The sequence below is a fragment of the Kryptolebias marmoratus genome, linkage group LG9 (assembly GCF_001649575.2).
Source record: "Kryptolebias marmoratus isolate JLee-2015 linkage group LG9, ASM164957v2, whole genome shotgun sequence".
NCBI classification, from domain to species: domain Eukaryota; kingdom Metazoa; phylum Chordata; class Actinopteri; order Cyprinodontiformes; family Rivulidae; genus Kryptolebias; species Kryptolebias marmoratus.
In genome coordinates this window covers 22,650,111-22,662,927 of record NC_051438.1, presented here as the reverse complement: position 1 = coordinate 22,662,927, position 12,817 = coordinate 22,650,111, and the positions used below count along the sequence as shown (strand labels likewise).

The following is a 12,817-nucleotide window of genomic DNA, read 5'->3' as shown; positions in this document are numbered from 1 at the left end:
GTGGAAGAGAAACAGGATATTCTTTTATTAGTAGGCTGTTGTTTTTCCTTTAAATTTTGCCATTAATGAAATGAAGCTCTGCTAATTGTGAAGTAAATTAAAATGCTTTGCTGATGCAGGGGTTTCGTGGAAATTAATAGACTTTAAATCCAACGCCCGTGATGGTCCACACAACTAGACTTTGCTAATGTGATTAAAATGTGGGTTCAGGGTATACTTGTGCACTGAGAATGAAATAAACTCTGCATTCTTACTTTAGAAATTTTCAAGCATTAACACTTTTAATTACTTTATTTTGACACCCTTCCTTCTCCACATTGATGTTTCTCTACAACCCTTTACCCACATCCTTCTCCACTCCACAAAACATGACTGAGGTATGGTTGAGATGTTTGATGGGAGCATTTGTCTGTGTGCAGCAGGAATAAAAAATACTTTTTTTATGATCTGCATGACTTTCAACACTCTGAAATTCTGTGAAGATTTGCTTGAGTTTCTTTTGTGCATGGGCTCTGGTGGTTACAATAAAATGTCAGATTTCAGGTCACAAATATATATATATATATATGTTTTGAGTTCCTGAAGCTTTTCTTAAACATAAGGAGCCTGTCCTGCTTCAGGAAAATAACACTGTTGGTATATACATGCAAAAGGTTGTGATTCCAAGTTCAACATTTTTACTTTTTGAAGAATAAAAATCTGAGGTTAAATAAAATATAGAAAGAATATAAATAAATAAATTGGTCAATATACAATTAGTTCCTTATTTCTCTTACAATAATGAAAATAAATTGGTATAAGGCTTTTTTTTCAGTTGTATCTTATTTCAGTTGCCTCTTTGTGAGAGTCGAATTCATGCAGACTTTACTGCAGTGAAGAAAAACCCCTTAAACGCTTAACTGTAATTCTTGTTTTTCAAGTTCCTAATGGGAAAAAGAATGTATAATTACATCATGAAATAAAATAGCAACGTGAGTATGCTTATTCTTTTTGTTTTCAACTTCCCAATTTCTTTAGTGCTGGCCAGCTACCTACAGGACTGTTTAGCTGCAAATTATTTATTTATTTTTTTCACATCAATAAAATAACAGTATAGTGAACTTGCTAGTCATCTCCCCCCACCCCCCACCCAGCTTTTCTTTTGAACAGCAATTTTGTGTCAGTTGTGTACAAAGTTTAGCAATAAGAGAAGCCAGTAACAGGATGCTGGGTTGAAACCCTAAAGGCTGATATGACAGACCTACAGAATCAGCGCAGCAGTGACTCTTATTAATAACTCATACCAACCAACTGTTTTGGGTCACGGTTTAAGAAGGCAGCATTTCAGATTTGTCCATGGGAATCCTTCAACCTGCTTATTGATTGTCTGTCAAAAAAAAAACTGCCTTATCCACAGCTTGCTCCCCTGAAACACCTTACTTCTCATTATAATTCATTTGCGATTTCCTCAACTCATCCTTCCAACCGCCCACCCAGCACACAAACTCTTTTTCCTCTTTCTTTTACCAATAAATCCATTAATAATGCACATCTAGTCAATAGAAACGCCAGACCTGGACTGTCTGTGTTTCATCTGGTCTTTGTCTCTTTCTTTACCCTTTTCTCCTCATTGTTGCTATTTCGGTTCTGTAATCTTGGAGAGAGCAATAAAAAGAAACGATCACTTTGAAACACAGAAGTACAAGACATAAACCAAACATTATCCTGGGAGATGTGTTACATGATGTTAGTTTCATTTGTTTTAAAGAAATGTATCTCTTATGTTTTTTCTTTATATTTATATATAGATATATGTATACACAGCATGTATTTGTTTGTTTTGACCACAGGTAGCCTGCATGCAGCTGATCAATGCTCTGGTCACGTCGCCTGATGACCTGGACTTTCGGATACATCTACGCAATGAGTTTTTAAGATGTGGTCTAAAGAAGATCCTTCCTGTAAGTTATCAAAAAATAAGAAATTGGTTCTCACTTATTTTTTACTTGATTTGACCAAAATGATACGGTTCTTTTTCTCTACTTTCTGTTATATAAAAGTGAAATCAATGAGTCAAATTAAAGAACACTGTTTCATGTCTGTAATTTAGGTTCAGCTTTTCGCTCATTTTAGTTAAACAATTTAAACATATTTTTTTTTGTTATGACAGCACCCAGAAGCTTTTGTTGTGCGTTTTGAATTTCAAACCTGATTAGTGATTGTTTAAACAGACATTCAAATCAAACAGTTCAAGTTTAGAATCCACTGATTAAAATAATTTTTTAAACTGAACGTAATTGTGATGTAAATTCACAATGGAGAGACCTGCCACAGTTAGTTTGATTTGTAGTAGCAGGGGCTTGTGGAGAATGTGAATCGTAGCTAGCACCCCTGCGCACAGGCATCATTATCAGCAACCTCACTTTACACACCTTCACATGAGCCGAAGGCAAGCGAGCTCTGGCTCATCACTCAAACTCTCATTTGTCGCAAGTGGGGTGAATGTGTCACAGAGCCAGTTGTTAATAAGTCATCCCAGCTGCTCCTGTTGATTTTTACGGTCATTACTTTAATTATCTTCAATTCTGCCCTCTGATTTGAAAGGACCTCCATGTACAGTCATTTATGAATCCCACATTTAGCACTTTTATTGCTCACATTCTGCATGACACTCCATCTAATTATGAGTTATGCTCTGGAGTGTGTGTAGCTGTTGGCAAAGAAACAGTGAAATCCAGAAAAAGAAAGCATGGCTTGTTTTGTTCTAATAGTCCTTGATGCAGTTATTTGGCTCTCCTCCTCCTCCTCTCCTTTCTTTTTGTGCCATTGTGCACCTCCCTCTGAACCAGAGTTGCCTGCTGGAGACAGATGGTGCACCTAAAAAAACGGCGCAAGGTGATTGATACCTACAGAAATTGGGTTACATTTGGTCTTGTCTCAGTGTGTAAACTTCCCTGCCGGTGATTCATAGAGAAGTGTTGAGGAGCACCCCTGTAGCCCCTCGTGGCTGGAACAGGTGTGCAGGAATTGGTTTTTGTCTGAAATACTTGGTGGGAAAGTTCAGGGTATATTAGTTTCCATTTTTCTGTATTGTGCTGCTATAGATTTTCAACCCAGTGCCATTTAGTAAGAAAAAAGTTTGGCAAAATTTAGGAGTGCTAAGATTAAAGAAGTAAATTGTTACAAGCTACACCTTCCTTGACTTACACTGTGTTGTGACAATTTGTAACACATCCACCATTTCTGTCTTAACTAATTTTAGGAGATAAAAGAGACCGAGGAGCTCGACATCCAGCTGAGGGTGTTTAACGAGAACAAGGAGGAAGATGCTATCGAACTCTCCCATCGCCTGGATGACATCCGTGCCGAGATGGAATATCCTTTTGTCCTTTGTCTCTGTGAATATACAGAGGTGAGATATACAGGCCTACAGAACTAGCAGTGAGTGCATATTGTGAGTTTGGTCAAGCTTTACAGGATAAATCCCCCTCATGGCTTTGTTCATTAGAGAAGGATTAGACGAGTCAGCGCACAATATCCAGCTCCATCCCTGGCTGGGTATACTTGGTAAATAACCCTGTCATCTTAACCTCTGACCTCCTCAGTCTTTTTATTTATTCTTCTCCTCCTGTCCATTTCCTCTCCTCTTTACTTCACTTTTTGTTCGTTGTTAGTTTTTGGCTAAGTAGAACATTTTAAAGATAATGGCACCTTTTGTTTCTCTGGACTAGTTTAAAAAGCTGAATTCTGACTTCTAGCTTTCTATGAAAAATTGGCTCCCAACAGTCAGGATAGAAGTTAATAGGAGTAGTGGTAATTTAGTCCTGAGTGGGGAAACTTTTTCAAGCATCCTAGAAGAACTCTTAAATAATTCACAAATCTTCTCTAAGGCCATGTCTGAATAGCTGACATCGTGAGCAGACAAACCAGACGCTGGCATTGTTATGCAGATGTTCATTCCTGCAACCTTTTTCTTCCACCAAATCCCACAGTTCTTGTAAGAGCACAAAAGTGCCACTGTGAGTGACAGTTTCTGTTGACACATGTAAGTGAGGGGAGGAGGTGGTGTATGTGTGTCTGGAGACAAGAGAGAGGGGAAAAAAAGGTGTACCTGGATTAATGATGTGCTCGAGCAGGTTCACAAATTAGATGGCTTAATGTTTGCTTCCAAGGACAATGTGGTATTGATCTGTGAGGTATGGGCATGATTGGAATGCCTAGGTTACCCTTTGTCCTTTTGTCTGCATTGTGCACACAGATGCGCGCACACACAAACCTACATACATACGCGATAGCTCGCAGGTAAAACTTCTACCACCTGAGCATTGCGCATGTGTTTTGTTTCTCCCGGCGGTTTCATAAATATTAACCTGAAGAGACTCGTCTCCTCTGTGTCCGGCTCCAGGTCCAGGTGCTGAGGAGATGACTCCAGGCCCCTAATGAATATTAATGGACTGTGGATTGGTGATTGATTGACCCCACTGCTGACTGGCCTACATCACACTTGACTGCCACTCATGTTTATTCATTATTTGGAGAGAGAGTGCAAAGAGACAGACTAAAAGTGAGGGAAAAGAGCTGAGATGGAATAGATTGGTGTTTTACATTAGGTTTTGTCTGCAGTTTAGTGATAGATGAAGCTGGTTTGGCTCCTTTCCAGTGTAAGCTACTTCTTATGCCTTCTGAAAATTGGGCCATGGTGAGGCTATAATTGAATCTCACTGGACTGGTAATTCTCCCAAACTTCTTATGCTGTTATTGCAAGGGAGGGGACTGATACTTTAGAGAAGCTTTGATTTTCATTTCGTTTTTCTTTTAAGAATATTGAATAGCAGTTTAATTACAGACATTGTTCAAATTAATAAGAAAAGTGAGCTGCTATTTAAAAGCATTGATCTGTTTCAGTTTTGAGTCTAGCAACCTTAAAATCATGAAACTAATTTCTGCTACTTTTCCCTAATATGTTCCCTGTATCATATGCAGAAGAGCAGGAGATCACAACATGTGCCACTGTGTCGCAAGTGTCACTGGATACCATTATACTTACTCTTTGCAAATGTCTTAACACAGGTTACGCAGGATGAACAATTTATGTTAGGATAGCAAAATATGGTGAGTAAAACAGGGGGCACACTCTACAGTCGACTTGGTTTTGCAAAGATACACATGTAAGGAGGTTATTTTCTTCTCTGGACATGGTTAGCTTCCATGGAAAAAAATCCCCTACATCAGGCAAACCAGTCAGACTCTAAATCATTCATTTTTTCTTTCAGTTTTTGAATATCTAGTTTCAGCATCAAACCTTTTTCTTTGCATCTTTGATCAGTATAACCTCAGGTGCATTAGATTATAAATTTAGATGTTTATAAAATAATCAAGCAATATTGTGTATTAGTTTTATACATAAAAAATAAAAAGCCAAGTTGATTTACCAGCTGCTTTAAATGTCAAATACGTCATCATTTCCCTTTTGGACAAAGCAAACTAAGACACATAATCAATGGCTTTTGCAAATTAAATAACATGCCTTTGTACTGCTGCATTCATACCAGTTGTGACGTAGGGACTTAATCTTTCCTAATTTTACCCTGCAAAATACCTCCTCTTTATGATTTTTGGCCCAAAACCTTTAAGCATTCAGTGTCTTTTTTATGCAATTAGCTTCTTATTTCTTAAAGAAGTCTGGTATGACAGGTGAACCTGTGGGAGCAGTCTTCAACGCCAGTCCCCTTTTTCAACTTAGCTGTTTACACTGTCATAGCTCCCCTGAGAGACAATGGATAAGAGGAATTATATTTCTGTTGACTTTTGCACAGTGATGCCTGTCAGAAAAGCTGAGTTAAAGAACAGGGGAAAAGAAATAGTTTCAATGAAAATAAAATGTAATAAAATAGTGATGATGTTTACAGGAGTTGAGTAATGTCAGACTGGGTGTCTTCTGAAGAAGTTAGCCTCCGTAGTTATGTGATTTATTTAAAAGGAAAGAAAGAAAGAATGCAACACTGTAAAAAAAAAGTTGTTTTCCTTAACATTCCTCCTTCACTGATATGAATGAAGTGTACCATCTCCTGTCAAACATGGTGAAAGACACTACCTCAGAGACCTACTTTCTGTCAATCCTTCAGCACCTATTGCTTATCAGGAATGATTATTACATCAGGTAAGTTCTGTTTTTTACATAGTCTGGCCTTGTATTGACTGATGACAGAGTTGCTCTTAGTATGCTCTTATGGTTTTAAGACTTTTCGTTTCTTATAGTAGATTCAATTACCACTCTGACATAACTTTTTTTACTCTGTGTCAGTGTTTTACCAGTATCTCTTGAAATGGTTTAGCTATGTTTAAACTGTCTAACGATAATTCATTTTTATAAAATAATAAAATATATATATTAAAATAGACCTTTCTGTTACTATTATAGACTGTGTCTGTAACTTTTAGCAGGAAGTGGTGCCTTTGAAAGATGATTGTTTTAAATCAATACACAGTTAAGAACTCCACTGGCTAAAAAAAAAAAAAAAGGAAAGTGTAAAAGCTGTAATGGGGAAGAACATTTCTTAGAGCATCCATCCTAGCTGCTTTATGCTGTTCAGAGTCAGATGGGGCTGAATCGTATGTCAGCTGCTGTATTCTCTGGTCAGGTGTTTTATTGCAGTGGCCTGTTAGTGTATCTTGATTTAATTGAATTTGATTAGAAATTTTTCTATATCTTAGCTCTGTTTATAAAACAAAGTTTGTTTTGTCAGAAATGCTATGTAATATTTCTAAAGTATGCTAAGATTGCAGTTAGCATTTTCTTTTCTTAGATGGTATGTGTTCTTTACTCACACTTTGCCATTGTACCCCAAAAGGATAAACAAGACTGGCTAAAGACTGGGACTTTCATGTTTTTCAAAGCAAGGGTGGTTTTAATTCTCCAAATTTCTGCCTACTTAAAACTGAATTTTTACGAGGGACAGAAGAGCTGCATCACTCATCTCTGCATCTTAAATTCAGTTTACTGAACCTTTGCTCAAACCCATCATTAGTTGTATTTTGCTTTGAGGTGGCACACAGCAGAAATCAGCTGTAAAATGGCACATAACTACTGTTAGTTTGCACTTCATGAATGGTCATTAGCTGAGGTGCATTGGCAGTAGGGACATCATTTTGTTATGTAGAGTTAAGCTATTCTAAAATAAAGGGCCTGCTTTTTATTTAATACTCGAAAAGCTGATAAGTCAAATACTGTAAAGTAAGACTGTGACTCCTGAATGGAGTGCCTCAGATAAATTCCATGCTGTGTCAGAACTTTTTTTTTCCAGGAATAAGACTTAAAAAAGAAAGTTTAAAGATAAAGGGAGGATGGAAGGAGGTAGATGAATTTACCAGAGACAAGTTGCTGTTCCCTTGGATTTATGAATTATGTATTCCTCATCTACTCAGAAAAAGTGAGAAATAGAATTCCCATTAACTATCTTGTATTATCCTGTTCACCTCAGCTCCAGTGTTTCATGTACACCCCTGTAAGCCAGCAATGAGACAGGATCAGTAGCATTGCTCAGGCAAAACTAATGTTCTTTTTAAAGCTATATTTTTGAAGTAAAAATTTAAAAAACATGCACACACAAACATTAAAACCAGAAATGCATTATGACTGAGACATTTTATTCCCTGTACATCACAGCTGTGGAGTTACAATGATGGAAGATGCAGTTCTGCAGCGTTTGCAGTATTTTCAATAGATGCTGTCTTTTTAAGTCTTTCCCCTTAAAGTTGGCAGCATTTGAGTTTGTGGCTAGTTTGGGTGAATGTGAAATTGCCCTGTGAAATTGTCATTTACACAAAAAGTGCAAGGTTAGAGGTTGTGCAGAAGCAATGTGGTGTTATAATAAAGTTTTTGTAAATTGATTCTTAGTATGGGTTTTGCTATGTGAAAGGTTAACTTTTGGATCATATTCTTTATTCAGAATTTGTGTTTATTTATTCATGCATTTTTGTCATTAGAATCAATAGCATTTTTGGAACTTTTAATATTTTGTCAAATTATGATGTTAAGCAACAGTTTGTTAAATATTATTAGTCTGTGCTGTATAACTACTCTGTTTACCATAATTTCTCCCAACAAAACAGTAGTTGTTTTTTCTCCCCTTCAGGTCTGAGTTTATTTTTGATAATTCATCTCTCCGTGCAAGTCTAATGAATGTGAACAGATCAAACCCACCCAGGAAATTTGGAGCAGATCTGCTCTTTTGCAGCCTGGTGATATGGGGATTACACTGGTTATGTGGAGCAGAGCTGGATCAAGTGACTGGTGTTGTGCTGAACTACGAGCTATCACTAGAAGAAATGAAGGTGCCAAAGTAAAAGAAGAGGTTGGGGATGATACTGGGGGCATATGCTCGCTCTGGGAGCCCGGCCCTGCCCACTGTGAAAGGGTCTGACAGTTCTGGGTCACTCTCGCCGTCTCTAGTTATCTCCACCCAGTCTCTATCTGCTTGGTGGTGGTGGAGGATAGAGGACGAAGTGAAAATAGGGTGGCTTATTGAGATAATAATGCGGTGTGCATTTGTGACAGTTGTAAGCCGAGTGCCACAGTGCTTAAGCCATGTGGGGCGATGCATGAGCTTTCACCAGCCTGTGCCAATCATGAGTGGGCGAATCCACCAGCTCGAGCTTAGTGTATGGCATTTCATGCTTTCAAAACAGCACACCTAAATACTGATTTATTCTTATTTACTTTGGCTTGAAATTTTGTGTTATTTAACATTTCCATTCACAACACGATATGGTCTGTCCACCCACAAGGTATCAGATGAAAATATACTTTTAATGTAACAGTTAAAATTAATGTGGGTAATATTACCTTTTCATTTAAAGTTTGATTGGAACAAAGTCCTCATGTTCTTTTTTTTTTTTTCTCTCAGACATACGTATTTTGTTTCTGCATATTTCTGGTCGTTTTGGACAAAATTAACCCACCTGGCAGCAGACACTTTGTTCACAGTTCTGCTTCCTGTAATCAATTATCACATTTTAGCAGCGGTAATGCTCCTCCTCGTTCAATGTTTTTATGCAGAACTGTCAGAGAGCCAAGCTTTGATCACACTGAGTTCCTTATGTAATCAAAGTTCTCTGAAAACTCTGAGCTTTTAGGCATCTCTGCTTTTAACTCCTTTGCCTAAATGAACTGGACAATCTAGAGAAGGCGAAAAATATTTACCTCTAGTATATTTACCTACCAAGGAGTGAAACTTTTAGTTAAGCTTTTGTCAACCCTTTGGTGTGAAATAGTACATCACATTGAACGTTTGCAAAGATATAGTTTCTTTTAAACTATGGAAAACATTTCTACATCTTCCTCTGTACTGATACTCTGTAGCACATCAAGGAAATATGTTTTTACTTTGTTCTCTTTTGCAAATATGCTTTTCACAAAGAAAACAAAAGAATCTGTTATGGTTATTTAATCAGAGGCCTATTTTCCAAATGTTAATGTTTTTCTCTTGCAATTATGATGCTTCACCCCTATCCCATCCCACTCCCACCCCTATTTTAGTTTTAACTGCGCTGTAGTAGAATTAGTCAGTCACACTTAAGAGCATTTTACACCAAACCAACAATCAGCCCTTGGTATCATCTGAACTGTTGCTAAATTCGTGTTTTTCTTGATTTTTGGTGCGTGATGCACCACTGGCTTTGTCGGTCCTCATTAATACTTTTTTTTTTTTACTGTCCATTTGACATTTTGAATTAGCATCTTCTTTAGTAGTGAATGAACTTAGTACAATATTGTTATGTTAACTGTGTTGTTTGTTTTTAATTCACAAGGTTTAAACTGCCCAGCAAAAGCATACAAATATAAAAGAATCTGCAAAAGTTCAAATTGAAATCAGGTTTTTGGCCTAACTGGGTACTAAAAGTTGAACTATTTTTTTGTATAAGTGTAAAATCTGCATCAGAATCAGCCGTTGGTGTGTTCAAGTGTATTTCTTTTTCATTAACATTGTGAGGAGACACACCAGCAGGGTTCTGCCATTCTCAGTGTTTCTTGAAGTTGAGTTGATGTATTAAAGAGCCTTGTACATAATTTTTAGTTTTTATATGTAAGGTAGTTAGGCGCTGTGGGGCAAATTAGCACATAGTTTTAAAACATTTACTACTTGGGGTTTAAAATTTGACTTGTAAATTATAATAAATTGAGCCTTTGGAAGAATAAAAAAACTAGTGGTTTCTGTTTTAAATTTAAACATCAAACTGTGGTCTGTGTCATGGTTAGAAAATAATTACTTCTCAGTTTGAAGCTCAGCTTAAGACGGCATTGTATTTGCTAAATGTCACTTGCAATTAAACTTGATAATGTTACACAGAAAAGGTCACATACCAACCTGTGTGGTGGCGGTGGACACAGGCTGATTCACACACCCTGTTTGACGACGCCGAGCACTGTCACACTCCTAACTGGCTGACATGTTTTCCTGGTCATTGTGCTTTCAATTACACACATTACACTGATTAGATTTACATTTCGGTTTTTATGGTTGCTCTAATTGGCAAAGAAGATTGCAAATTATGCAAGAGGGCAAGCGTAGCCTTGACTACCGTCAGTCACCTTGAAATGGACAGACAATCACATGCTTGAGTTCTGTGTAGCCATTAATCTGCTAATTTCATGATAAGGGTGAAGCAAGTGATCAGATTTAATGGGGTACATATTTTCTCCAGCAGCACCCTTTTTGACATGGCATTTTGTGACCTCTGGCTTGGATAAGAGAATCATTTGTGGTTAATTAGCCTTGTGGGGTTTGTGTCAGTCATATCTTTCTTGACTAATTGTTCTGCTTTGTTTCCTGACCCCACAGGCCTCAGTACTACAAGGTGATAGAAGAATGTGTGGCTCAGGTGGTCCTGCACCGCAGTGGGATGGACCCTGACTTTGGCTACAGTAAAAGATTGGATGTGGACTTCACACATCTTATTGGTAACTTCAGAATTAATTTAAACTGTGTTAATTATGTATGAGTCATAAAGCCCCCTTTATTTGTGAAACTATTTTTGGTGAATATAATAATAAAAGTGGTGAAGATTATTACATGTTAAAATTTCCCTCAGGTTATCATTATTTTTTTTATTTGTGCTTCAGGAGACATTCCACTGAAACACATTAAAAAAACAAAACAACAAAAAAAAAGAATCTCATTTTCCCCTGAGATTTCCCTGTCCAGTGTCACCCCCTGTGTCTCATATTTATTTATTCTACAATCATTGTTAACTTTTGTTTTATTCAATTTTTTTTTGTTTTTGTGGAATGATAAAGAAACCGTTTATTTGATTTCTAATAGGGATATTTTTTCCCCATGGAAAAGAAATAAATAATATCACTTTGTCTCTCAGTTGTGTCACTAACTGCTTTTCAACTAAGCAAGAAAGGGTCATTAAAAGTTTCTAAACTTATCCGTAGAGAACAGATTCCGTAATAGGTTTTCTCCTTTCACTGATGTTTAATAAAAAAAGAAAATGGTAAAACAAAACAAAGCACATGGGGCTTTGAAACATCTCTTTCTTTATTTATTTTTTTTGTTGTCTTTTTCAACTTTTTAGTTTTCACATTCATTTTTATTACTTAAATTGTTTTTAGGACAGAAGACATGTTGCACGTTGTGTGATCTTAGAGTAAATGAAGCTGCAAGCTACAAGACCAACATTTGAGCAGCGCGTAGACATCATCCCCACTTCATCTGATATTATCTGATATATCTGATATCTGCTATTGGTAAAATGTATTTTACTTTAACAAGTTGGTCCCTATGAGCAAATATTTCTTCTTCGAGACTCCATGTGACATATTTTTATTTATTTATTTAATTTTTAAAGCAGTAAGATTATAGGAAGGATAATGATGCTGGTTACAAGACAAGATTAATGCAACATGAGATTTCTCACACTTTACAAAGATAATGAAGCAAGGAAAATAAGAATCAACATGATCTTAGAAAAAGCACTATAAGGAAAAACAGTTTTAAATAATAGACTTAAAGCTTTGATTTTTCTCATTACAAACTCAACAAAAATTAAGCAAAAAATAAGTATTTCTGTAGATTTTTCTTTTATTTGTCAATACTTTGTGAATACAGTAAGACTTTTTAAATGATCCATCAGCCAAGATTAGAAAGGATTTCTCTTGTTTTTTGGTAGTTTAGATGAACATATCTTGACAACGGTTTCCATTTTTTCCGGTAACATTTGCTGTGCAATTTTTAAAATTGGCTCCTTTAAGTCATTTTAATACCAATTTAATAATAGTTAATTTAACCTAACTTGATTTGGGGCAATGTTAGACACATGCGGGGTAACTGCTGGAGGAATTGTCTCAGAAGCAGATTTATACATTTATTTGTAAGTAGTCTGATGAACCTTAAATAGTTAAGTTTAAAATCATTGTTTCCCTTAGGAGACCATGAACTGCTTTCATAAAGAGAAACAATCAGTCCAAAATGGCATTTATATCATACTCAGGCTGATAAGTTGAAAACAGGATACAGGTCGACTTCTAAATCTCTCAAGATATTTTAGGAGTAGAAGTATTTTGTGAAGTGTTTTGTGACTGTTGCTGTCTTGACTTTCAGATCAGTGTGTGGATAAAGCCAAAGTTGAAGACAGCGAGCAGAAAGCTGCGGAATACTCCAAAAAGGTACAACATTAATCACTCCAATAGCTCCTCTTTGGTTTAGCCAACTCCCATCAGCAAAGTTTTTTCTTCTCCAGAGCTTCCAGACAAGCTATTGATTTTGTATGCCCTGATCAATACCTGGCTGTGACGCTACATGATCCGTATCAGCATTACAAGAATCAATGGTGA

At 36.6% G+C, this 12,817-nt stretch overlaps 1 protein-coding gene across 5 annotated transcripts in view; it reads left to right on the top strand.

The window, feature by feature from the left end:
- diaph2 (diaphanous-related formin 2) overlaps positions 1–12,817 on the top strand; it is a 347,968-nt gene that overhangs the window by 112,563 nt on the left and 222,588 nt on the right. For all 5 annotated transcript variants that reach the window (XM_017408298.2, XM_017408297.2, XM_017408299.2 and 2 more), the window contains 5 exons: positions 1,830–1,940; positions 3,242–3,354; positions 6,023–6,139; positions 10,821–10,939; positions 12,585–12,649. In XM_017408298.2, the coding sequence (XP_017263787.1) occupies positions 1,830–1,940; positions 3,242–3,354; positions 6,023–6,139; positions 10,821–10,939; positions 12,585–12,649 (525 nt within the window). The remainder of the gene's footprint in view (positions 1–1,829; positions 1,941–3,241; positions 3,355–6,022; positions 6,140–10,820; positions 10,940–12,584; positions 12,650–12,817) is intronic.